Genomic DNA, 27,919 nt, shown 5'->3' on the forward strand with positions numbered 1-27,919 from the left:
AACAAAAAGTGGAGAATGATGGTTACAAATTAAGTGGAGTAGTGCCCATTAAAATACTTGGAGAAAAAACACAGAGCTGAAACACTGCTTTTGTGAGATGGAAGTTAAAGTGAGTTAGTAAGAGCAGGGTAATTTATCACTCCTCTGAACAGCATCGACAATTATTAGGAAGGTTTTAAGTGCATTACCCCAAACATGTGAAAAGTAGTGTATGGAATGGGTAATTTGGGATTTATATAGCATTAGAAGTTGGATGGATGAACAAGTAGTGTCTCAAAAAAAAATAAATATATAAAAATAAAGTGGAAAAGAATACTTAAATTTTTTAGAGGTTGAGAAAGCTATTGATTTGATCTGCTTACGCCAGGAGAGGCTGAAAGAAAATGTCAGTCCAAGCAGAGAGAGATTTGTATTACTGAGGTTAGAGATTATCACTCATGCTGATGTTTAGTGGAATAAATGTTTGCTTTGGTCACCAAGGCAAAGAAATACATGCTTTTTATGGGTGCAATTATCACTCAAGTAAAAAATTGTGGGTAGGATTAGTAGTAACTGTGAGTAGGTCATTTATGTATAGGAGAAAAAAGGCAGGTAATGGAATAGAGTCCTGAGGCACTCCTGCATTAGTGAAGGCTGAAGAGAGGGCACCACCCATCAAGACATGAAATGAATTACCATAAAGAGAAAGCTGGCTATCCGATTGCAGAAGGTGGTAGGTAGTAGGTAGGCAATATAGTGAGCAAATATTGATAACAGACCTGATCAAATGGTCTAGTTTGAAGTTACAGTCTAGCAAAAATGCCTCTCAAATAAACTGCCACCTACTGTCTTCCTCTTGTATTATGTAATCAGATATCTAAGTTCTGGATGTCTGCTGTGTATATGAGGAAAAATATTTCTCATTCTTTTAGTGTTTGAAGGATAAGAAATTATTCCTCACATGAAAATCTTGAAAATTATAAATTAATTTGGAATAATACTATTGAAAAGAAATCAGTACTAACTGAAGACTTAATTATGTAGTATGATCATAGTATTGAATCTTAAACATCATACGTATCAAGGATTCAGGCCTAGCATGGCCTGTTCCGGCCTTAGAAGTCATCGTTGAATCGTTTAAGAGGATGTCCTGGTTTTCTTTTTCCTAATGGCTTGTACTTTAATGCTTGTTTTGGTAATCTTTCTGTTTTCATTCTTTGAACGTGTTCCATCCATTTATGTTTATATTTTTTAATTTTTTTCTATTACTGGTTCTTGGTTTAATTCTTTCATAATATCTTCGTTTCTTTTGTGATCAAATAGGGTATACTTTGCAGTTTTTCTCATAAACTTCATTTCTGCTGTTGTTAATCTTTGTTTGTCTTTTTGTTTTATTGTCCAGATTTCGACATTAAGACCGGTAAGGCTAATGTATTGTATACTTTTAGCCTGGTTTATTTTTGAACTAGGTTTGGTTTAAATATAGAGTTAATTACACCTGTTATTTTTAAATATTTTGCAATTTTTACGTTTATATCTTTTTTCATTTTCATATGTGATCATACATCCTAGGTAGTTAAATTAATTCACCTGTTCTAAGATCTTGTTATCTATTACTATTTTAGTTCTTGCTGGATCTTGTCCTTTAAAGGCCATAGTTTTTGATTTTTCTGTTGATATTATCATACCAAAATCTTTGGATATCTCATTTAGATTTAAAATAGCTTTCTGTAAGTTATCTTCAGAATTTGTAATTATTATTTGGTCGTCTGCAAAGAGGAGAGTGTTTAAGTTAACTGTAGGTGAAAGTTTAATTCCTTGGTGTAAATTTTTACTCCATTTTATTATTATTTCATTTAAGTAGATATTAAAAAGAGTTGCTGAGAGGGGACATCCCTGTCGGACCCCTTGGTTTATCTCTCTTGTATATGATAGCTCGTGATTTAATCTTATTTGTATTTGATTATTTTCATATATTCTTGTGATAGCTTTTAGGATATTATTTGGTATTTGTCTTTCTTTTAATATGTTAAATAATGTTTCTTGTAACTTTTTCAAAGTCAATAAATGCAATATGTGTTTCTAAATTGTATTCTCTTCTTTTCTCTACTATTAATTTTAGGCAAAAGGCTGGGTCTATACATGATCGTCCTTTTCTAAATCCATTCTGTACCTCTAGAATAAAGTTTTCGGAATATTTCATTAGTTTGTTATTTAAGATTCTGCTATATATGTTGTAACAGGAATTTAGTATACTGATACCTCTATAGTTTTTAGGGTCATCTCTATTACCTTTCTTAAAGATAGGAATCACAATTGCTTTTTTCCATTCTATTGGGGGGATACCAGTTGAGTAAATTTTATTTAAAAATAATAAGCGTCTTTTTTTGAATCTTGTTCCTGCGTATTTATATAGTTCTGAACCTAGCTTATCTTCTCCAGGTGACTTTCTGTTTCTTGTTTCTTTCAGGCTGATTTTGGGAAAATGATGCTAATTATTAACATCATCAACTTCCTGATATGTACCTCAGGGTGGATACAGGATATTATGATAGTCCTACATGAAAAGTTCAGATCGCTATTAACTTCCTATAAACAATTTTCCTCCAAATTAATCTATTATCTATCAGGATTACTGCTATTCTGGAAGAAGAAAAAAAAAACACTTGTTTTACTAATCTTTTCTCTCCCATTCTGTTTAAGTGACTATTACCACCTGAGATTGCTTCTCACACTCTTGAATGCAAACAATCTCCGAGTTCCTTCCTAATATCCTCATTTTCAACATGATTCTGACATTGATACTATCTGTTCACTTCTTTAATCTTTCTCAGAACTCTCATATCTGTGGTCTCTAGTCTTTGATCAATGTTTTATTCCTAACTCAACTCGCAGATCCATAAGTCAAAATCAGTTTAAACACCACCTTGTATACAACTGGATTAGCGTTTTGGCAAATTTCTCTCTTATTCCATATAAATTTATTCAGGTGATTTCCTGAAATTCCAGCTTTGCTGATTCTGTTGTCTATGTCCACATTTGATTTGCCATGTATACTAAAAATTGTGCCTAAATAGTTAATATTTTACTTGTTCTTTAGGTTCTCCATTCAGAATGCAGTTGATGTTTTCAATGTTTCTGTGTATTTTCACTGTGCCGGTTTCCTTTTATTGCTGATTTTCATATTAAATTTATTACAACAGTTATTTAATTTAATTATGGAATCTGCAGATTGTACAGGATTTATTTAGGAATGTCACATCAAGATGATCAATACTACTTTCTTTCACAATGTTTTTAAATCTGGATTTAATGTGTACCCTTCTCTCACCTGATGTAACATCAACACCTCTTCTTCTTCTCTCTTCCATCATCTATGTGGATGATGATGATGAGGATGAATGAACTCTTTCCACTTCTGTCTGTCCTGGGAGAGTCAGCACAATTCTGTCCAGTTTGGTGTTGCTTGTTATGATTTGGTTTGTCTATCCATCCTTTGGATCTTTTACCTTCCATCGTTGTATTCAGGGCTTTAGATGGTAGTCTTTCTGTTCCCATTCTGCAATGGCCAAAACCATCAGTCTTCTTTCTTTGATTTTGTATATTATTGTTATTTCTTGTTTTAGTCGTTTCCTTATGTCTTCGTTTCTTAGTCGATCCAGCAGAGATACTCCAAGTAATCTTCTTAGCCAACTCATTTCAGTAACTAATAATTTTTTCTCTTCAGCCTTTTTGAGATTCCAGCATTCACTTCCATAGAGGAGTATAGGGAGGACCATTGTTTCATAAATTCTTATTTGTTACTTGTTTGATGTCTCTTGACTTCCATATTTTATTAAGTCGTCCAAAAATTTGGGATGCTTGACTGATTCGTCTGTTTATATGTTTTATAATTTCATCGTTGTATTCAATAACTCTTCCAAGGTAGGTAAAGTTTTCTACCTGTTCTAGATTCTTACTATCAATTTCAATTTTCAGATTGGTGCTTCTTTTTCCTATTTGCATAATTTTTGTTTTGTTTATATTTATGTTTAAGCCAGCTTTTATACACTCCTCCTTTATTTTATCAGAAATTCGCTGTAGATTTTCTTTTGTGCTTGCAAGTAATGCAATGTCGTTGGCAAATTTTAAATTTGTCACATTTTTTCCAAATATTTTGATTCTGGAGTCTTCATTGTTTAAGGCCTTATTGGTTGCTTCTTTCAGTGTAAGATTGAACAGGTCTGGTGACAGATTGCATCCCTGTCTTACTCCGTTCTCTGTGTGGAACCAGTTGGTTAAGGTGTCCTCCATTCGTACTGTACTTTCAGATTTCTCAAACAGATTCTTTATTACTCTTATGGTTTTGTTGAGAATTCCAAATTCTTCCATAGTTTTCCATAGTTCTCTTCTATGGATTGAATCAAATGCCTGACAAAAGTCTATGAAATTTATGTTGCAACTTTGGTTGTACTCTTGTGTCTTTTCTATTGGCTGTCTTAAGGTGAATAGTTGATCAATTATGCTTTGCCCTGGTCTGAAACCTGCTTGTTCTTCTCCTAGTGCCAGTTCTATATATGGCTTAATTTGTTTTTGGAGTACTTTTGTAAAAACCTTACTTGGAATACTGAGGAGGCTAATGCCTCTGTAATTATTGCATTCTGTTTTATCTCCTTTTTTGTATATAGGAGTTATGACTGATTTGGTCCAATCAGTAGGCACTGCTTCGTTTTTGTAGATCCTTTCAAATAATGTTTTTAATGGTTCCAAAAGTTGTTCATTTCCTGCTTTTAAGAATTCTGCATATATTTGATCAATGCCAGGTGCCTTCCTAGTTTTGAGTTTTTCTATGCTGTGTGCTATTATTTCTTTGGTAAAGATATTTGTTTTCTTTTTCCATTTCAGTGGCTGGAATCATAATATCCTGGGAGCTGTTTTTATTATATAAATCTTTGAAGTATTCTTCTCATCTGGACATTCTTTTTGTTTTACTTTCAATTAGTTGTCCCTCTTTGTTTTTGATCATTATAATTTTTGTTGTCCGTGTCTTACTAATTTGGTCTATTTGTTTATATAATCCACGAAGGTTATTTTCTTTTGATAGCTTTTCTGCCATTTTGCATTTTTCTTCTAACCAGTTATTCCTGCCTCTTTTAACCAATTTTCTAATTTCTCTGGTTAAAATGTTATATTCATTTCTGTTATAGTTCTGTTTTAGTTTCATGCTTTTCCTTTGATCGCTTAACCTTTTTACTTCATTCAAGATCCAATCCTTTTTACTTTCTCTTTCTGTGTAACCTATTGTTTTTTCTGCCGAATTTAATATTATTTCCTTTAATTTGCAACAATGTTCTTCGATGTTTATATTCTGTTTTGGTAGGTCCTTCAGGTTTTTATCTAGTTCTAGTTGATATTTTCTTAGAATACTGTTGTCTTGTAGTTTTTTTACATTCAGTCTCCTTTTGACTCTAAAAGTGCTTCCAGATTTTAACTTTATTCTTAGGTTTGCTAATACTAGCTTATGGTCTGATCCACAATCTGCAGAGAAGGATCTGCAATTTAGGATACTTCATTTCCATCTTTGGTTTACAATAATATAGTCTATCATATTCTTGGTTTGTCTGTCTGGTGATATCCATGTCCATTTTCTTTGGGGTTTTGGATGTTTAAAAAGAGTGTTGGTTATTGTGAGTCTATTATTTGAGCAGAAGTTTAGCAGTCTTTTGCCATGTTCATTGCTTTCTCCATACTCGAACTTTAAGATTACTCTTGGCCAGGTATCCCAGTCTTTGCCTACTTTTGTGTTTAAGTCCCCCATTACAATTAGGAGATCTTGACTTGATGTCTGCTGTACTGCTTTTTGCAAATCTATATAGAACTCCTCAATGTCTTCTTCTGATGATGTCGAAGTTGGTGAGTATAGTTGAATAATTGTTAGTGATCCAATTGATGTTTTAAATCTTGCTTTAATTATCCTAGGTGAGATAGGATTGTAGGACAATAGAGAGTTTTGAGCCTTTGGTTTTAATATAAGTGCTACTCCTTCTTGGTGTTTGTTGTCCTCCCTGCCTGAAGTTAAGATTTTGTAATGTCCAATGGTGGAATTCTCCTTTTCCAATCCATCTGGTTTCACAGAGTCCAATCACTTCCCATCGGTAGTTGTCTAATTCACATAGTAGTATTTCCAATGCTCCTTCCTCATGAAGAGTTCTTATATTCCATGTTCCTATGCTTGTCATATTTTTCCTGTCTATTAGGTGATGTTTTGTGCCAATAGCATATTTTTCGTCTTCACTATCTTGGTTCCCTAATAGTGGGTGTGACCCTTGTTTGACCGGGCGACAGTCAAGCCGGCATGTATCTTTAGTTTGGTTAGAGTTTATTCGGTTTCAATGGTTAAGTTTCCGTCAAGTGTCAACCACCACTCCTTGACCTGAATTCAGCCGCTTTTTTTAGTAGATAGTGAACTACAGTTTGAGAGGAAAGAGTCACGCCCTCAAGTTGCTCTAATGGCACTGGGGGGAGGAGTAAGAAGTAAGAGAGGGTAGAGGGAAATAAGAGTAGAAGACCAGTCTCCGTATATGATATATCAAGTGTATATTGTATGAAGTAAGATCAGGTCTGGCTTGGGTATCTCGGGTTTGCCATGCCCGTACTCACCAATGTGAGCCCCTGAGAGCTATTCTACCCCTCTTTTACCACCTTCAATTCTAACTGCTGACATACACCTCATATATGGATTATGTATTCATCATTGCCTATGGATCCAATGCAAGTTAGGGTCTGATGCTCGTTTCGCTATTCTTTGCCATTTTTTTTCTGTCCATTGCCAGATGGCTCAAATCATGCAAACTCTTTCCATGCCACTCTTGCCTTGGCTGTTCTCTTCTATTTATACCATCCATTATACCAAGCATCAAGATTTTTATCTTTCTACTGCTACCCATTCTACAAATATAATAAAAAAAAAAAAAATCAGCTAACGCCTTTTTATTCCCGTATATACAGGGAGTAGGCAAGGCCATTTTTAGCCCTATCTAACTTTTTGGAGACTGAGTGGGCAGTTCAATCTCCACTGGTACCCAATCAGAGATAGCTGGCACAAGGCTATCACTAATTAAGTGGCACACAGCGAAGAGAGACGGCTCTACATGTGCTGCCATCTTGTGGTCCCTAACACTCGTATTTGATGTCTGAAATAATGTGGGTTCTACGGTCGATTTTCTTGAGTTTCCGGGATGAAAAACCTGCTTGCCTGTGTCAGAGATCGACTAATTCAGGAACTGGTTGAAAAAAGGCTTAGAAAAATTTCCTCTAGTCGCTGACTAGACTCGAAACTAAGTCTTCCTTCATGCAGCCAAGCGCCATGGTATGCAAACACCACATCCATTGAGCTACGCAGGCTTTTCTACAGATATATGGGGAAAAAAAAAAAAAAAACTTTAATTTCCTTTGAATGATTTTCCGCATTATTCTTCTTGCAGACTACTTTGTGATACAGCTCGTCATTTGTTACTTTTTGCATCCATCCAATTCATAGAATATTTCTTATAGCATGTTCTTTTGAAAGCCAATATTCATCTCACAGAGTCTTGGACTATTACCCATATCTCACAACCATAAAGAGCACTTGTGAATATGCATGTTTCCAGAAGGCTCAGCTTTATGGGAAGGCTCACTGATTTACTTTTTAATATCTTGCCCATTGCCTGTAAATTTACTTTCTCTTTTGTTATCCAAGATCTCATATCTTTTTTATAGTCTAAATCATGTGATATGATGCCCCCTAGATATATGAAGTTCCTAACCTCTTCCAGCTCTTGTCCACTGACCTTTATTAGCATTTTCATCTTCTTCTTCTCTCTTGATATCGCTGTTTTCATTTTATCGATGTTCATTATCAACACATCTCTTCACTTAACTTCAGCATTGTTCTTCCTAGTTCCTCTTTATCTTCTTCACTAACTAAGTCATCTGAAAATTGTAAGTTGTTTATTTTCATACACTGAACTGAAATTCCCCTTATATTATCCTTTATGACATCCATTGTTCTTTCCAAAAGCATCATAAAGATGACTGAGGAGATATTGGGTCTTCATATCTCGTGCCTCTTGTGATCCACATCTCGTGTCTTCTACACTTAAATTCCTCATAATTCCACCCTGATCAAGATGAAACACCCTTATAAATTGATTATAGAATACTTCAACAATGTCTTCTGCAGCAGTTACCAATCCACCATTTTAATTCATTAACATAATCTTATCAAAATCATTCTTTTGGCAGAAAAGTTATACACTGGCTAGCGAATAAGTCAGAAAGCTTGGTGAGTAGGTTGAATTCCAGACAACTGTATTAGAATTCTCATAGCACTCCCAGCTTTTTAAAATTAAAAAAAATAATAATAATAATAATAATAATAATAATAATGTCAGAAGTCAGAATTACAGACAACTTTCTAATATCCACTGTTCAAATTGAATCGTTAACATTTCTGCTCATTTAATCATCATATCTAAACCTCAATAATTTTGTTCATTCAACAGTAAAACAAACTTTGTGTAACTTCTCATACACCTTGCCTCTAATAATGGAATCAACCCCTCCATAAGAATGCCATTCTTAAATAATTCGTATTATATCTCTTCTGACTAAGAAAAAAATTGAGTGTCACAAAAAAACAAACCCTGAATGGGGAACTACTATAGTCTAAATTCCAAACCCAAATGAACACATAAATATATAACCCGAATAAATTAAATGTCTACTCTTTTACTACCTTTAAAATTAACATACCCTTCATCAGTATCATTGATGATGTCACAAATTTCCATATTCAAAGTCCAGTTTTCTGATGCTAACGATCCGTCTGTTGCCTGTTCTGTAAAAAAGGAAAAATATAAATACCACAAAACCTTGGCTATATTCATAACACACAGTCTCTCTACACACACTCTCTCTCCCCCCCCCTCTCCTTGGAAAGAAGTCAACGGACACCTCCATGGGCAAGGTGCATTGTGCCATTTAATGAGTCACATGCTTGTAGCTGGTATAAATTGGAAGAATATTCTCCAAATTAGTGCAACTGTGTCTGGCAGAATAGATAAGCCATGCTGCAGGCCTATTTGGCAAATTGTTGACAAATTGGGCCATCCTAGATCAACAATCAATGATATCATACTAAGATGAAAGTGCAGGGAGTCAACTGCAATTGACCCACTACACTTACTCCACATGACAATAGGGTGCTACAAAGGATAATACAGAAAAACTGCCAGTCATCAGCTAACATGTTGAATCTGGTTTCAGATATCGACTGGAACATGAATCTGCACAAAAACAATGTTTTCCATGACAATATCCAAGCACCACATTACGCAAACCAACAAGCACTGTCATCTTCAGTGGTGCAAAGGGCATATACAGTAGGACATGGAAGCTTGGAAGAGCAGTGGCATGGAGTGACGAATCATGTAACACACTCTATAGAATAGATGGATGGGTGTGGGTGTGGCAGGTGAACATCTCTTGCCAGAGTACATAACCCTAACTATGAAATTCAGTGGTGGCAGTGTGAAAAGCCCATCTTATTAAGGTGGGTGCCATGGCTGTTTGTTCTTCACATTGACTTCTTTCCAGTATGTATATCCTGCATATAGATATAGATTATCATTTATAACCTTCATGTGATGATTTGGAGCTCAGCAAGCATATGCTGTCACTGCATCAAACAATGTTTGAATGCTTACAGGAGACAGACATAATGTGCTGATGATAATTGGCAACCACTAGAGAATGGAAAAACAAAAACAATAAATCAGAAGCAAACTTTGCCAGCTTGATATGTCAAGTAGATAGCACCTCTTTTCTTTGACCAATGGAATGTGTTTTATGCATCTGTGGGCATGAATAGATGTTTGCAAATGGAGTAGATGAACTTCATCAGTTGATGTGAGATCACTACCTTACTGCAGGTCTGAAGTAAATTTTTTTTCTATTATTACGTGACACCTCCAGGGAGTCCAAACACTCTTCGAGAGAGGGCATCTGCTCTACAACTCTCTGTTTCCACCATTCACTCAATCCACAAACTACAATGAACCGCAACTGCACTACCGCCCACCACCACTACTTTCACAGACAATCGCAAAGATCCATGCCCACAGCGGGATTCGAACCCACAGCCTTTTGGCTGGAGAGCGAATACGCTAACCACTGGCCAACCAGGCCAGCAAGTAGATTTTAAAATTTTTTAAAAAACTTACCTTATTTGATTGCTGAATCAGAGTTTTCCAGATTAAACTTAGCTCATCCCAACAGAAGCATGCTACAGGTTTATAATCATTTATTGGTAGGATTTACCTTAATTAAAAAAAAAAAAATTTACCCGCTTTTATTGGATGCCTGAAGCAGATTACTGTGCTAGGTTAAACTTAGATCATCCCAATACTATTGTGCTACAGATTTTTATTAATGTGAATCTCACCAATGAACAGTTGTAAACAACTGTTTTCTTTGCTTATTTCGAACAGCAAGCTAGATAAGAGCCAGTTACAGTATGCTTGATTCTTCACTTGTACAAGGTGGCCCATAAGTCATGAAGGGATTTAAAATGTGAATAACTCATATAAAAAAAAAATCTCCAGGTTCCGTATTTCATTATAACAAAAAATAAAATAAAATAATTAAAAAAAAAAAAAAAATATGTTTAAACCCCTTCATGACTTTATGGGCCACCCTATACAACATTGGTGCACCTTTTGGAGAACCAAAGTTAGTTAGCAGCTGGGAATGTAAAGTGCAATGGGAAATAAACATTTTCATACCCACGAGAATTATTTCAGTAATGTGTTTGGTACATATGTTCAGGTCAGAAATTGAAAACATATTCCAACCAAGGAAACGAGGCATGGAAGTTGTAAAGATCATTCCAATTGGCATTTTTATAATGCCAGTAGGAATGGCTGTGTGCATGTTGCTTCATGGGGAAAAGATCAATACTAGATGATCTGAATTACCTCAATGACAAGTACATTCATAGTGTATACATGCTGGCCACTGAATTAGAAATTTTATACAGATATACATAAGCATCTTATGCAGCATATATGCAAAATACTTGGTCATGTGTATCACCACAGTTCTAGGCAACTATTTAAGAATGTTGCTGGTCAGTAATCTCAATAACATTGATAACAATGGGAAAAACAAAGAATCTTTTGGAGTTCAATAAAGGCATTATTGTGGGTGCCCATCTTGCTGGGTTTGCAATTTTAAAAACAGCAGAGCTGACTGGTTTCTCAAAAGGTGAGATATCATGGGTTTTTAATCAGTGGAAAAATAACCCACATTGCTTGTCTAAGAGGCATAACTGTGGTCCTGAAACTGTCAGGAATGAGATCGCTGTCATCTGAGATGACTGGTATGAACAAACAGAGCTTCCTGTGTACAGCAACTGACTGAAGAATGTAATGAAGGCTGTTCCCTATCCATATCTCACCATAATATGTGCAGAGGGAATTGAAGAGGATCAGTAATGGCAGTCTCATGCCTATACAGAAACCATTGTATTAAATAAAGTTTCTAATTCAGTAGCCAATATGTGTAAACTCAGAAGGATGGTCACTAGTAAGGAAGAGGTCCAGGGTGTTTGGTGATTGGGTAGGGTTATCTGGTATTTGAGTGGATAAGGTCATTGGTGATAGCAAATGTCTCAGCATCTCTACCTGCCTGATCTGTACAGCTGGAGGAGGAAAGTAGGTTGGCACTGTGGATATTAAAATCCCAGACTAATCTGATGAGCTGTTTTGGTCACCCTTGAAATATGTACTCTAAACTTCAACTCCTTGTCCACAATCACACACAATTCCTTAGCTTCATCAATTTCCTGCAGTTCAGTTCCATCAGCATACACTTTGCTACATTAAAATAGCAGCTGTTATCCTTATCGATACTACCATCTCATTTAAGTCATCCTGCAAGAGCTCTATGTTATCTTCATTAATTATTGCTCATCCCAGTTTTCCATCATCAGCAAGCAAATGGATATTTCCTCTTAAACTGTTTCCTATATCATTGATATACAAACGAAATAGCAGAAGCCCAAGTACAGAGACTGCAGTATACCATTGGTCACTTTATTCTCCTGGATTCAATTCCTTTATAGACTACTCACTTTGATGTGTCTGCCCACCAGCCATTCTCTTATCTATATCAACAGCTTCACATCCTACTCCATTCGAGTCAATTTATGTAACAGAGTTTCATGTGGTATCCTGTCAAAAGGCTTTGCAAAATCTGGCAGCATCACTGAGTAGCCATTTCCTTTATCCAACTCTGTTGTCACTTAATTATAAAAAGTGAGCAAATTACTAAGGCAAGACCTGCCTTTTACAAATCCATGTGCTCCACACACAGTATCATATTTGTGTCCACCCATTCCTGAATTCTGCCTGTTACCAATTTCTCCAATATCCACCACTCCCAACATACTGAAAAATATGTAATTTGCTGCATCCTTTATGCAACAGAACTATTTTGTCCACTTTCCTTGCACTTTTTCAGAGCTGAGACTTAAACAGCTTGGTAAGCAAAAGCTGCCAATTCACCTGCACATTCAGATACTATGCAGGATGATATCCTACCTAATCTTTGGCTATATTTGCATTAAGGTTATGCAATATCCCAAAGCACCTCCAATTCTTCCACCTCTATTCTCATATCAATCAGTGTCACATCTGGCACTGCAATATCTCCTACATGGTACACCAATGCAAAATGATCACTTAGTAACTCAACTATCTCATTTGTTTCAGTTAACTCTCTACCACTGGCACTTGTTAAAGTTATGTTTCCATATTTGTTCCTTTTACTGGCCAGATAACAAGAGCTCTTTGGAATTTTCTTTAGTCTGCTCTAAAAACCTACTCCCATAATCAGCTTTTCCCTTCCTTACCATACTGATCATACATCTAGCTTATGTGCCTTGTATTGCTCATGAGCATGTTGGTCGCCTTTCTCTTTAAACACTTTTCACCATTTTTCTTGCCTAGCAACTCTCACTTAATGATTTTATTAATTCATCCACCTTCAGCCTAAATATGTTAACATATTTATCTTCCTGGCTCTGATACTACTTCCTTCAAACTCCCCTTTGACTATGCACTGCTAACATCCTTATCATCCAGATTTCTATGCCCTGGAACTGCTCCAAGCTGGCTTCTCAAGTATCATAATGACCTGCTTTGCAATTCCAAATATACACCTTCTTAACTGAAAAGTTCATAACCAGAAATTTCCCAAGTCAGGATCCCATAACTGCTGTCAACAGGGGACAATATGACTACCTTGCTTATGGCCAAGTCCACTGAAACTATCCCCAGATCCAGCACTCTTGCACCCCTAATACCCTCCATCACATGCTTTCTAGAGTAATTATCTCTTAGCAGCCATGTAAATTCCATATCCACCCATCATTGTGACTGTTCCTCCTTCCAATCTATCTCACCATAGTTGAAGTTCCATAATAATTATTCAACCTGCACTTATTGTTTAATTAGTTGATATATATCACCAACTATATATTTACCCAGTTAGCCTCTATCTCAATGTATTGCCCTCATTATCCCAAACTTCCAGCTGAAACTTCTACCCTTTTTTAGGCTTTAATTCTTTTGCTATCATTAGCAAGCCCTTCCCTCTGTCCTATTCTGAAAATACTGTACCTATCAAATTCTATTCCTAGATCATTTTCTGTCGAAAAAGTCTCACTAATGCTATAATCTCTGGTTAAGTTGAACTAACCAATGACAAAAATTTTTTCCTCCTCCTTATTCTAGATGCTTTTGGTTTTAGTATGCATAAACAGCAATATTCTCCTTTGGCCTACAATCTTCATCACACCTTGTATTGTCTATTCCACTCAATTTTCGAACCTGAAGAGTTACATTTAGCATTATCTGATCATTCTTCCACTCATTTTCCTTGAGGATGCCTGTACACACACACACACACACACACACACACACACACACACACACACATTCCTGGTTTCCCCCTTGCTAAAAACTCTATTTTCCTTGACTCTGTTCTTTCAAATTTTCACTAAATGACACTTTCTCGAGACATCTAACTCCAAATCCATTCATTTGGTGAGCCTGTGTAGCTTGCTGGATGTGGCGCTTGCACACAACGGCGCATGACCGCACGAAGGAAGACTTGGTTTCTAATCTAGTTGAAGACTAGAAGAAATTTTTCTAAGCACCTCCATAGTGCAATTGGAAGAATGATGGTACATTGCGTCCTTCGATTAGAAAAGGCTTAAGTTCGATTCTTGTCATAACAGGAGGAATCTTTATATGGACTTTTTCAATCAAAGGTGAGTTAGCTGATCTCATACGGAGGTAACAGGGTTTTTTTCTCCTGGAAACTCAGGTTTTTTCTCCACACACAGACAAATTGGTCCTTCAGAACACAGAACACATGCAATTTACAGACAAAAAATACTAGTTGTGGTGGTAGTGACAGTAGATGGCACTGATGTAGATGATTGGCAGTAGAGGTTCAGTGTAGTGGTGAAAACAGAGAATTGTACAGTAGGTGTCCTCCCGCAATGAGTCTACTGACTCCTTGTAGGTGTCATGAATAATAATAATAATATTATTATTATTACGAGCGACTCCAGGGAGTTCTTAGACTCATCAAGGTGGACCTAAACATCATGTCCACACAACTATACGACATTCTCACAATATCTATCATACCTCGCCTTGAATTCACTCACCGTCATAGCACCCACAACAGACTCTGGCAGCTTATTCCACTCGTTTACCACTCTAAAAGAAGAACCCAGCTCTAACACCTTGCTAACCCACTCTTGCCCAGCTTCCATATGTGTCCCCTAGTTCTCCCACCACCAGTCCCGATCTCAAAACTATCCTCTGAATTAATCCTATAGAAACCCTTCAGCAATTTGAATGTTGCAATCATATCTCCCCTTTTCCGCCTATCAACTAATTTCTGCAACTTACAAATCTTCAACCTGTTCTCATAAGGTTCATTCCATAGACCTGCTATCATCTTGTTCACTCGCCTCTGGATCATCTCCACCTCCTCCCCATCAAGAAGAAACCTAGGTGACCAAATCTGGGCACGGTAGTCGAGATGATGTCTTATCAAGGCTCGGTACAGAGGTACAATAACTTGCTTGTCTCTGCTCTTCAAAGTATTTTTCAACAACCAAGTGAGTTGATGAGCTGATTTAGCCACTTTTGCAATGTTCCCCCTAAACTTCATCTCCCTATCCACCAACACTCCCAAGACCATGGCCTCATCAATCTCTTGGAGTACAGTTCCACCCATGTGGTATACTGCTGCTAATCTTTTCACCCCAAAATGCATAACCTTACATTTTGTCACATCAAATTGACATCCATTCTCCTTAGCCCAGAACTCCAATCTATCCAAGTCGTCCTGCAAGATTTTGACATCTTCTGCATTCACTATTGCCCTACCCAACTTTGCATTCAGCAAACAAATGAACTGTTTCTCTTAGATCCTTCCCTATATCGTTAATGAACAAATTAAACAGCAGTGGTCCAAGAACAGAACCCTGTGGCACACCAATAGTCACAGGCCATCTTTTGGACTCCTCCTGAATAAACTGCTCTCTGATATCTCTACATCAACCACCCACCTATCCATCTCACCAACCCTATATCCATTCCCATATGTTGTAGTTTACGGATTAGAATTCCATGTGGTATCCTGTCAAATACCTTAGCCAGGTCCAGCAGTATCACTGTAAACCCATTACCCTTATCCAGTTCAGCCGTCACTGTGTTATAAAACCTGAGCAAGTTACTGAGGCATGATCTACCCTTCACAAAGCCATGCTGTATCTCATGCTGTACCCCAGTACAGTATCTCATTTTCATCAATCCATTCCTGTATTTTTCCCTTGACTACTTTCTCCAAGACCTTGACAAAGACTCCTGATATGCTGATCAGTCGGTAATTTGCAACAGTAGTCTTGGATCCTCCTTTATGCAGTGTAACTATTTTCCCAAAAATTGGTTAAGTGCCGTGAAGTAAGCGGCAGTGCCTTAACCTTATATGTATTAGGCCCAGAGGCCGGTCTGTCCTTATCAAGGGGAGTGCTAACCTTCTCTCCTTTCATACAACAAATTATCATTCATGTATCTCAATAATTTGAAAAGAGAACATTTCTCACAATCAATTAAAATTTTAAAATATTGTACAAAAATAACATATATCTTCTGCATGTTAGAAGCCTTCAGATAAGATTCTTCCTTTCATAAAAATAATTATGTTCTCTTGGTATATCCCAGAGTTTACCAGATTACTTATTCATACAATATCTCTCCTATTCTGGCTAAACATCTGTCATTCAAAAGTTGTGGAATTTATCAATGTTTCGTCAAACTGAAAATTCTGGTCTTACAGAATATAGAGTATTTTTTAATAACCACAGGAATCTTTGGAATAACACAAAAAAAAGTTTCTGTAAATTATTAATTGTAATAATTACTGTTATTATTTATTTTGATAAGTAGTGTTTTGTATTGCTATTGCAACAGCTGATCTATAAATTTTTCGTTTCTTCTCATTTCATATATTTTAATGTAATCATATATGCATTTCTTATGTAATACTGCATTTTTTTGTTTGAGAATGAAACTTCTTTAATAGGTGTTAAGGCATAACAGAAGTTAAACCAAATATTACAAAGCAGTGGCATTTTTATGCTTCATACTAATGCCAGGAGTATCCGGAATAAAAGAGATGAATCGGTGGCACTGATAGCATCAGCCTGACCAAAGATTATTGGGATCTCTGAGACGTAATTGATGGTACATGATACAATAACAGGAATAGAAGTAGCAGGGTACAACATTTTTCAGCAGGATAGGAAGGGAAAATGGGTTGGTGGAGAACTGCTTATGATAAGTGATGACTTATGTCCTCTAAGAGTGAAGGCTTTGGAAGGCAGTGACATAAATGTTTTGAAAGCATATGGTGTGAGGTAGAATTGGACAAAACAGGATATTTAGTGGGGTGTTGCTATAAACCAGGGAGTACAGAGGGGTGGGGACCAGGAGATGTTTAGGCAGTTGAGCTTGGCAAGTGCAAGAAGAGTGATTGTTATGGGAGATTTTAACTACAGCAGTATAAGCTGGGAAGAGGAAATTGCATGTAACAATAAGGGAATGGAATTTCTAGAATTCTTGAGAGACAAATGTCTTAGGCAACATGTAATAGAGAGAACAAGAGGTCTGAGAGTTTTAGATTTGGTTATAGCATCAGTAGAGTTGATAATAAGTGAGATGACATCTCTCTCTCTCTCTCTCCCCCAGTTGGAAAGAGTGACCATGTGGTTTTGACTTGGAGTATCAAAAAAAAGGGAACGTATGTGGAATTATAAGGCAAGTGATTATAATAGTCTTAGATATCAACTTGGGGCAGTTCCATGGAGAGCAGAATTGGAAGGACAGGATATCATTAGTGCTTGGGAAATTGTGAAAGAATATTTGTTAGCAGCAATAGTAAGCTGTATTCCACAAGTGAAGAAGAGGACACAATTTGCTGTAAAGCGGATGACAAACAATATCAAACAGGAACTGCAGGTGAAAAAGAGGTTATGGAAGAGATATAAGGAGAGGGGTAGAGAGCAGATGCATGAAGAATATAAGACTCAGGCCAGGAGGGTGACTAGTATGGTGAGGAAGGCAAAACTGAATACGAGAAGAGATTGGCACCAAAATCCAAAGAAAATCCTAGAGAATTTTTTAGCTATGTGGCCAGTAGGAGGAGAAATGATTGTAGAAGAATGACACTGTGGGATAAAAATGGAAATAAAGTGACTGATGCAGAGGACATAGTGGAGTTGTTCAATGAACAGTTTATTGGAATATTTCATCCTAGAGAAGTATGTTTTAATACTAAAGGGATAGGGCAGGTTCAAGGTTTAGAGGTGCAAGAGAAGAGTGTGTTCCAAATATTGAGTATGCTAGATGTCAGTAAAGCTGTGGGACTGGATGGTATTTCACCATGGGTTTTGAGAGCATGTGCTAAAGAACTGACAGCTCTATTGACCTGGCTTTTCAATGAAAGTCTGGCTATGGGAAAGGTACCCAAGGAATAAAAGGAAGGTAAGACAGTGCCATTGCATAAGGACAGTAGCAGACTGGAAGTGTCAAATTATAGGCCAGTTTGTGTTTCATCAGTAGTTGTTAAGATCTTGGAGAAATTAGTGAGGGACCATATACAGCTTTGGATGATGTTAATGTTATCTGTGAGAGTGAACATGGACAGCGCCAGTACCTAGTCTTTTTTTGTGTGTGCGATTAATGTTCGGCACCTTTCCAAAAGTTTTTTTTGAATAAAGTGTGAATAAAACGAACAGGAAATGAAAAGCAAATGAAAACACTTTACAGTATAATGTTACCTATCAATTAGTACTGCTTATACAAATTTTTTTTACACAGAACTCAACAATTAATCGTAAGATTGCAAAGGTGGTGAAGGTAACCCAGAGGATTGCTGTAATGCTGAGAAGGATGCTGACCTGCAGAGAGAAAACAGTTATCATTCCATTGTTTAAGACCCTGATCATACCACACTTAGACTATTGTTCTCATATTTGGTCTCCAGTATTTGAAGAGAACATTAAATTAACTGTGGAAAGGGTACAGAGAGATAACAAAGATGGTTTCAGGACTGTACAATGTTAGTTATGAGGATCAGCTGAGGGAATGTGGACTGCAGAGTTTGGTAGATAGAAGAAGGAGAGGTGATATGATTGAGACTTTTAAACTGTTCAGAGGTAGTTACAGGGCTGACACTGGGAAGTTCTTTTGCTTGGTGAAATAGCAGGTAGGAGCGATGACGAGGGGCCATCCCTAGAGGATACAAGAGGAAGCTGTGAGAAAGAGGGTGAGGAATAGTTTCTTTGCATGGAGGGTGGCTGAACCATGGAATGCATTGCCTGATAGAGTGGTGAGAGCAAGAACAGTCAATGAGTTCATGGAATGGTATGATAAACTTTGTGTTTCCTAGGAAGGACATCCCATGATGAGTCTCGACTCCATGGAAGCCTAAATAATAATAATAATAATAATAATAATAATAATAATAATATTAAATATTAATTAGAATCACAACAAAAGAATCAACTACTTCTATAAGGAAAAATATGAATATAAATACAAATTAGAGTACATATTAAATGATGTATCAGCAGTTCTCCAGAACATTTCTGAGATGACTGTTGTAAAAATTGAAATCAATTTTGTTAAGAGATTAGATTAATGGCATATATCATTTAAAATAAATCCCTGGTTTGAGGGAACCGAAATGTACAATAGCAGTGGATTCATTAATACATAAGATATGTCCTTCTGGTAGATCACATCTGGAAGAAGCTGTCTTCCAGATGTGATCTACCAATTTCTTAATTCAAAACGTCTGCAGAAGTTTTGAAATGAGAAATTGGTAAATCACATGAATTGTGTAGACATCTTAATATTTATTGAAGGGATTGATTTCAAACTTCCAGTAGAAGTCTCCTGGAGAACAAATGATATGCACTCAATAATGTAGCAACAATGAAAATGAGGTTGGAGAACCTCATTTTCATTGTTGTTTCATAGGATGTCACTATTCTAATAGTTTACATGAGATATGCTTTAATTTTTAATTTATGTTCATATCTTTAACCCTCAAGAAGCAACTAGTCCTTCTATTTTGAAATTACTCTGTATTTCATAAATTTAGTTTAATCCTTTATTCAAGTGTAAGCAAACAAAGTTTGCACCTGAAGTATCTTCAGGACTGAGGCAACTCATGGTAAAAGTGGACTAAGCTCTCATCACTTGTCTTAGTATCTTCCATAATGCAAAGCACATCTCCTTGTGGACATGTATAATGCTATGCTTTAAGGGAAGGGCCACTACCCACTCTGGTTTTGACCTTTATTGAGGTTTCATTAGTGGGAGCCAGACCAAGAGGTGGTGATACTAAGATGAGAGCTTAGTCCACCTTTACCATGAGTTGCCTCAGTCTTGAAGATACTTCAGATGCAAACTTTGTTTGTTAACACTTGGATAAAGAATTCAACTAAATTTATTATAGTCTAACCAAGTGAAAAAAAACTTCCAACATCTTTCTCTAAATCCAGAGTAATTTAATAATAAGGTGAGACACCTTTTAGAAACTCGTATAGGTAAATATGACTTCTCCATTACTTCCACCTTAGTATCACCATTCTCAAGGCTCAGACAGAAGATTCCTACTGGGATCTTGGAGTCATTCCGACCATACTCTTGGAGGGTAATGGATGGCAATGCTGCAGCCAATGAAGTTCTAACTGAGGCTTGGCTATTGCTGTTATCCTCCTGCCATAATCAGAGCTTTAATAGCTCAACAACACCTTATCCCTACACTGTCCGCTACAGATAACGGGGAAGATGAAAAGCATTCTTGCTTCGCCCCTTTAAGCCAGTCCTTATAAGGACTTAGTATCACCACCTCTGGGTCTGGCTCCCACTGACGATGCAGCACTGGATTTGTAAGTGCAGCTGGAGTTAGTGAAGTGGTAGAGTATGAGAGGGAGAACTGTGAGTCTGTTGCCAAGGTATGATAGTAAGAAGGTGAGGAGAAGCACAAGAATTATTAATGCCTGATTATTAGTATATGCAGAGAAGTTGTGAAAGTATGGGACAAATATGAAGGGAGGAGAAAACTTTGCTTAAAGTGGTCTACATTTGAGTGAGAGTAGCAATGTGAAGATGGGTAAACTGTTGATGAGAGGAGAAAAGGGTGCAGCCATTCAGGGAAATAAAAACTAGATGATGGGAATGTGAGTGTAAGCTAAAAGGGCTGGTGTGAGATAAATGAGGAGGGAATGCAGGCCAGCAAGGTTGGTCATTTGGTAGAGCCTCTACTACTAATGGTTCACAAAAAGTTAAGCAAGTTTGAGTGCAGTTAGTAGTTGGAAGGGGATTATCGTACAATGCTGTTGGCACACTCTCCCTCGATGAGTCTTTGGACTCCCTGGAGGTGTCACATAATAATAAGGAAGCAGGAATAGCTTCAATAAGAGCAAGAAAGTCAAAGAGCTCAAATGATATGGTGAGGAATTGTGAGAAGGAAAGGAACTAAAGGCAAGCTGCTATGCTTATATACCAATGCAAAGAGTATTAAGATAAGGGTGCAGAGTTCGTGGCCTTGATACAATTAGTCAGTCTCCAAATCACTGATGTCAAATGTGGTTAACAGATGATGTACTCACTGGAGAATATGATGGTTCTAGCATTTTTCAAAAAGACAGAAAAGATTAAAGAGGAGGTGGGATAAAAATGATGACCTCACAGGAGTTATGTCCCCTCCATGCAGAACTTAAAGAAAGCAGTATGATAATGGTTGTGAGGCTATTTGGTGTGAAATTCAGGTGAATATAAATTTTAGATATTTAACCTGTAGCAACATCCCATTAAATTTTAGATATTTAATGGGATGTTGCTACAGGCCAGAAAATTCAGAAAGAGATGATTCGGAAATGTTTAGGGAGAGCTCAGATCTAAGCCCGACTGAATATCTGTGAAATGAATTGGAGCTGATTGTGAGCAAGATCAAGTCACCCAACATCAGTGACCATCTCACTAATGATGTTCTGGAAGAACAGAAGGGAATTACTGCAGCAAGGTAGAAAACTAGTGGAAAGCCTTCGTAGAAGAGTGAAGACTGTTATAGCAGCAAAAGATGGACCAACTCCATATTAGAGTGAGAGTTGGGATGAACAGGCATCCAAATATTTTTGATCAGATAATGTAGATAGTTGAAGAGATAGAGAAAACACCAGCTGATTTATATTGTCATGGAGCCAAAGAGTATGTTTTTCTTTTTCATTTTCGCTAGGATCACACAATAGATCTTTTGGTCACTCAGATGTAACTAAAATTCAGGGGTGACTGAGCCAGGCGATTAGCCTTTACTAAGTCTTTGAAATAGCCTTCACTTGCCTGGGGTATCTTCTCAGTAATTCCCAAAGAGGAGCATAAGATTACAGTAAACTATGTGCGAAATATGAGAAAGTTTTAATGATAGGAAGAGACCAAATTCAGAATTTTATCTTATTCCTATGAATACTGCACGTGAAGGGCCTGCACTACCTTGCCAAAAATCTAATATCTCCAGGATGTTTCACTCTTTCTAAGTTTAAAAATTGACAGGCACTTCAATAATACAACATAATATAGCATTTATATGTTATGTTGTTGCTTTTCAAATAATTTTTTCCCTAACTTTCCATACATAATGTTTTTATTCATTAATTATAAACACCGAAATTCTTTTTTTGCACAGCTAACGGGTAGACAGTACTGCAAAAAATCTATTCAGCTGCGAGTATTGGAATGCCAAGTGCATAATCTGTTCAAATACATAAGTAATGGGACAGCTGTAGACTGCGTGTTCTACTGTTCCCATGTAACAGATGTCAAAGACTGGATCAATGATATTAAATTAACATCATTTAATAACATTTGCTGGAAGATGACCACACATCCAATTCTTCAAGCATGCAAACCCCCATAAAGTTATCTTTGGAACTTTAAGTTGTTAAATAGCATATCATAGTACCCAACTATGGAAGTTTATGACAGAAAAGGATGATTCTTTTCATATACTAGGTTATGCTGTTATTGATGCAAAGAATGTCAATGTCAGAAAAATGCTGTAGTATTCAGAAGCAAGCTTAACCATTGGACTATCACAGTCATCTATTTCAAATAACAGGAGATGAAACTGTAGGTAAATACCAAAGAAGTCTGTACATATGTGATTAGTTTATCATATTTTAGAGATTTTTGACACTGCAATGATTAAACAACAATTTTAATACCAGAAGAGAAAGGGGCCAGGCATTATCACTGAAGTCAGATCCACTGAGGGGGTACTTCTATTAGATGTTTTTTTTATTCTCACCAGACAGAGTAGATCACATAGGTAGAACAGATTAAATTCTACTGATCATCCTGGAATGCAATGCACCTGCATGCTTTTGATTATATATGTCATTCCTATTTTGAGCTGTCACTGATGATTTGAAAAAGGATAGTGAGTATTACATAGGAAAATAGGCCTCTAATTCTTGATTGAGGTATGATCTTTATTGAATCTATCTGAAACAGATGTTGAGAGTGTTTCTTCAATGGGTTAAGGATGTACTGTGTGGTGGGCGTCTTCTCCATCCACACAGATTTGCATGAAAATCCATTATTTTTCATGTAATTGTGTGATCTCTATTGAAGAATACAGTTGAATGGATATCTGCTATGTGATGTTGTATTATGATTTTAAAATTTCTTTTTTCTACCTGTTTCTGCCTTTTCAGAAACAGGTAGACAATTTATTGATATTTCAGAATTTATTGATATCATCAGAAATAACATCACAGAGATATAGAATGATATTTCTGATGATATCAATAAATTCTGTACCATTACACTAATTTGTTATGAACTAACTTCTCATTTCAAATAGGTCTTTTAACTTAATTTCACTTGATATGGTCACTCTGAATTACTGTGCTCAGATCTGATTACCTGGGTTTCTTGGAGGATGAGGAAGGAATAGAAAGGATCCAGAATCAAGCAACCAAGCAATGAGTGAAATTTTTATGGAATTTACATATGATGATATAATGAGAATTTGTAGATTTCAGAGGTTGGTTGGTTGAGATAGAAAAGAGGATATATGTGATCTATTGTTAAAGTAATGTACATTCAATCTCATCTGATACATAACTCTACTACCCGGCTTTAACCATGCTTTGTCTTTATTTCTCTTTTTACTTATTTATTGTTAATGGTTGACTGCTGTCATTTATCTATTTCTACTATATCTCATTTCTCATGCTCTACAGTCTAACAAATTTATTTATTTAACGACTGCACCACATAGACTATATACTGAGTGCAAGATTATAAGATCTTGACCCAAAGACAAAGCAGATATCATTTATATTCCCAGCTTAAATATATTCTTACTTTAAACTAGTCATGGCTTAATTATAATTCATATAAACTTCTATCTTATGCAGGTTCTAATTTTTTAGGATAGCGCATTGACAGAATCAGTTCAACGTGTTTTTCACAAACTATTTAATTAAGTCAAAAGGAAATATGTATTCATATTCACATATATATTCAATGTCATTACAATTCTCTTGCTATTCTCTTTTCTTTCTAATCAAACCTTAGTTCTAAGCTAATTCACAATCTAGCATAAAAATTAACTGAATACAAGGCATTCCTTGTTTAAGCCTAATTCAAAATTAATATACATTATTTCACAAACATAAACACTTGGCATACATTCTTGTTCAATATTATAACTACTTACAAATCTTGTTCAGCATACAGTCTTTCACATTAACCTTTCGTTCACACGTAAGTCTTCCTCGTCTTTCTTTCTGCTTGCTGACTCGTTCCTCTTTTTTCTGCTAAATTTCTTCCTTGTTGGAGTTGTTGGCTATGCCTTGCTCTATAGGATCCTTAATATGGCGGCAATGTACAGCTCCTTCCTTTTGAAACAATCGACACAATGATTCTCATGCAGCAGCAAATCCAGGTAGAAGACTTCAGACTACATCGCTTGTCTTTCAATTCCAGACAACAACTTAGCATGACGGTGGACTCAGGTAAGAGAAGGTTTTTAGAAAATCCTAAAATAAATGATGCTTCTATTCATTTCCCGACAACGAACCTTGTGTGACGGGCGGGCTCAGGTGAGAGAAGACATCCTAAGACAAAATTCCTTCCTTTCAACTTCCTTATGTAGGCCCTGACCTCTAAAGTGCGCATCTCTCGAAAATGGTCACTTATTGACCTTCATTTTATCCTTTATCCAGATATGCTGATCATTCTTCGTGTGTCTTTGGAATTCTTTATCCATGACAACTATGGTCATATATTGACCTTTGGACATGATGACATCATCTTTCGCACATCTTTGGAATTTTCCATCTATGTCAATTCTCAGAATTCTTCACTAATCTTAGCATTAAACTTACTGATTTAACATTACTTAATAGCTTTATGGAAGTTTTTTTTCACTTGGCTATGTTACTAATTATATACTAGTGGGTTTTATCCTTTATCCAAGTGTAAGCAAACAAAGTTTGGGCCTGAAGTACCTTCAGGACTGGGGCAACTCGTGGTAAAGGTGGTTTTATGTTCTCATCACTTGCCTTAGTATCTCCCATAATGCAAAGCACATCTCCTTGCAGATGTATAATGCTATTCATTAAGGAAAGGGCCACTACCCAGACTGGTTTCAACCTTTATTGAGATCTCATCGGTGGGAGCCAGACCCAGAGGTGATGATACTAAAGTGGAAGTAATGGAGAAGTCATATTTACCTATATGAGTTGCCAAAGGGTGTCATACCCTATTATTAAAATTCTCTGGATTAGAGATAAGTTTATGGAAGTCGTTTTCACTTTGCTATGCCTACTAATTATATAGTGGTTTTATCCTTGATCCAAGTATAAGCAAACAAAGTTTGCACCTGAAGTACTTTCAGGACTGGGACAACACGTGGTAAAGGTGGTATAAGTTCTCATCACTTGCCTTAGTATCTCCCATAATGCAAACATAGGGTAGTGGCCCTTCCCTTAATGGATAGCATTATACATATCCGCAAGGATATGTGCTTTGTATTATGGGAGATACTAAGGCAAGTGATAAGAACTTATAACACCTTTACCACGAGTTGCCCCAGTCCTGAAAGTACTTCAGGCACAAACTTTATTTACACTTGGATAAAGGATAAAACCCACTATATAATTATTACTTAATAGCATTACATGATGATGTCATGCTCCACATTATTTTAACAAAGGTTCGATATAATATTATTACAGAAAAGATTATTTCAGTCAAAAAATTAACATTACTCTAAGTACTTTCTCCTAAACAAAAACATGTAAAAACAAACATGATAAATTATGAAGTCACATATCATGCAAGATTTTACAATATGTTTAAGCTAGTAAAAGAGTTTTATAGGATTGATGTAGTGATTGGTTAGAAGGGCAGAAGAAGGGATAATTCCTGGAATAGGATAAATGTGTGGTTAGCAAGGGTGTGAGAACTTGATTTTCATTTGGAGAGTGGTGAATGAGTGGAATGGGTTGCCAGTTTGTTGGGAGTGCTCTGTGATGAGTTTTAAAACTTCATGGAGATTCACACACACAACTTTTTTTCCCTTTGAGAATGTACTTTCTTTTTTCACGTTCAATCATGTTTTGCTTTATTGCTTGAATTTTTATAACATTATTCCACTTTTAACTGACTGACTGATTTGCAGTTTACTGGCAGAAGGAAAGCAAAGGTCATAATGCACCAAACCTAAGATTACAGCAGTACTCAAGATAATGATAAATAACAATAAAGAGAGAAATTAATAAATAACATGTTATGTGATAATGAATTTTAAAAAAAAATAATTTAAGCAATGCACTATTTACACAAAAACAGAATTTATAATCAAATGTGTCTGTATAAATTAATTCTTTGTAAAAAATTAAAAACTTCTTGCAATGTGTCCGAGTCTGATAATGTCTGCCTTGAGTATACGGCACTCTACTAGAACATGGCAAATAGTGAGCTGTGTGATGCAGTATTCACACAGGTGGATCATCAGCCTTCAATAGATAAGAATGTATTAGATGACTGACCTATGCAAAGCCTAGCAAAAACAACTCTTTTGTTTCTACTGACTAGACTGTCAATGTCAACTTAATCTTGTGTAATTAATTTATTTGTGCTTCCTGCCAAAATGACTGTCATCGGTATTTAGCTTTTTATCAAATGTCTACTCCAGATAGGGGACTGACATATAGTGTGTTGAAAAAGTATAAGCAGATCTAGCAAATACATCTGCAATCTCACTGCCCTTAATTCCAGTGTGGCTGATAATCCAGCACAACCATCAAAATTATCAATGGCAAACATCAAAATTAAGAATCTTTATTTTGTACAACAGTTGTGGTTTTCTTTTATATGCACAAGCCAAACAACTCTGCTGTATAATTACTGTAATCAAGTGGGATCTTTTTGGATAATACAATCAACAAACACATCAGCATAACCAACAGAAGTCCAAGATTTTGACCTGTCAGTATAAATGGATAGAAAATCAGAGTACTCTGCTCTGTGCATATAGATGACAGAGTGTGGGACTTCCTTAGTTAACAAAGTGAGATGCTACATGATGAAATGCAAACCTGTCATGGAGGAACGTTGCTATGTTTGGTGCAGATAATTTGGAAAATTAAGTAGTAGGGAACATTTTATCATTAGGTGAACTAGGCAATCGCCTAGGGGCTCTAAGACTTCTGGGTGCCAGAATTTGCTACATAGTTCGGGCAAAAATTACAACCTTCGAAAAAAATTAGTAAAACCTTGATTAATAATAAAAAATTAGCCATCCTGGTGCTCGCTGATGATCCTATATTATTTTTGCCTTTCTCTATTTCTTCCACTCCCCTGATCTTTGTATACTTAACCTCAAGTTTAGAGATTTTTCCTCCTTCTGGCATCTGTCCCAAGATAAGCTGGGAAGTTATGGGGTATCCCTCAAACTAACAATCAAAATTTAGGCACCCCTATACATTGTCTCTATAATATAGACAATGTATAGGGGCACCTAAATTTTCTTTGTCTAGGGGCATCAGATACTCTCATACCGGCCCTGGTAGGGAAGACAGTGAGATGTGTGTGTGGAGTAGAGCAGAGCACCCTCTTGCAATGAGTCCTTGGAGGTGTCACATAATTAATAATAATAATGATGATGATGTTGTCAGCATTCATACCAATGGCTTGCATGATCTCTTTAACATTTTGCCTGTATATACTCTCTTACTCCACTGGCATCT

The 27,919-nt window shown here is 36.4% G+C and overlaps 1 protein-coding gene and 1 non-coding gene across 2 annotated transcripts in view; both read right to left on the bottom strand.

Annotated features, from left to right (window-relative positions):
• LOC150097244 (TOM1-like protein 2) overlaps positions 1-27,919 on the bottom strand; it is a 253,155-nt gene that overhangs the window by 216,171 nt on the left and 9,065 nt on the right. Inside the window, exon 2 of the mRNA XM_090407627.1 lies at positions 8,755-8,839. Within this exon, the coding sequence (XP_090263753.1) occupies positions 8,755-8,839 (85 nt within the window). The remainder of the gene's footprint in view (positions 1-8,754; positions 8,840-27,919) is intronic.
• LOC150097245 (U6atac minor spliceosomal RNA) lies at positions 16,024-16,142 on the bottom strand. The gene has a single exon (XR_016549746.1). It is a non-coding gene; the product is annotated as a U6atac minor spliceosomal RNA (small nuclear RNA).

The sequence above is a fragment of the Typopeltis vanoorti genome, chromosome 17 (genome assembly GCF_054136105.1).
Source record: "Typopeltis vanoorti isolate ZY-2024b chromosome 17, IOZ_Tvanoo_1.0, whole genome shotgun sequence".
In the NCBI taxonomy this organism is placed as follows: Eukaryota; Metazoa; Arthropoda; class Arachnida; order Uropygi; family Thelyphonidae; genus Typopeltis; species Typopeltis vanoorti.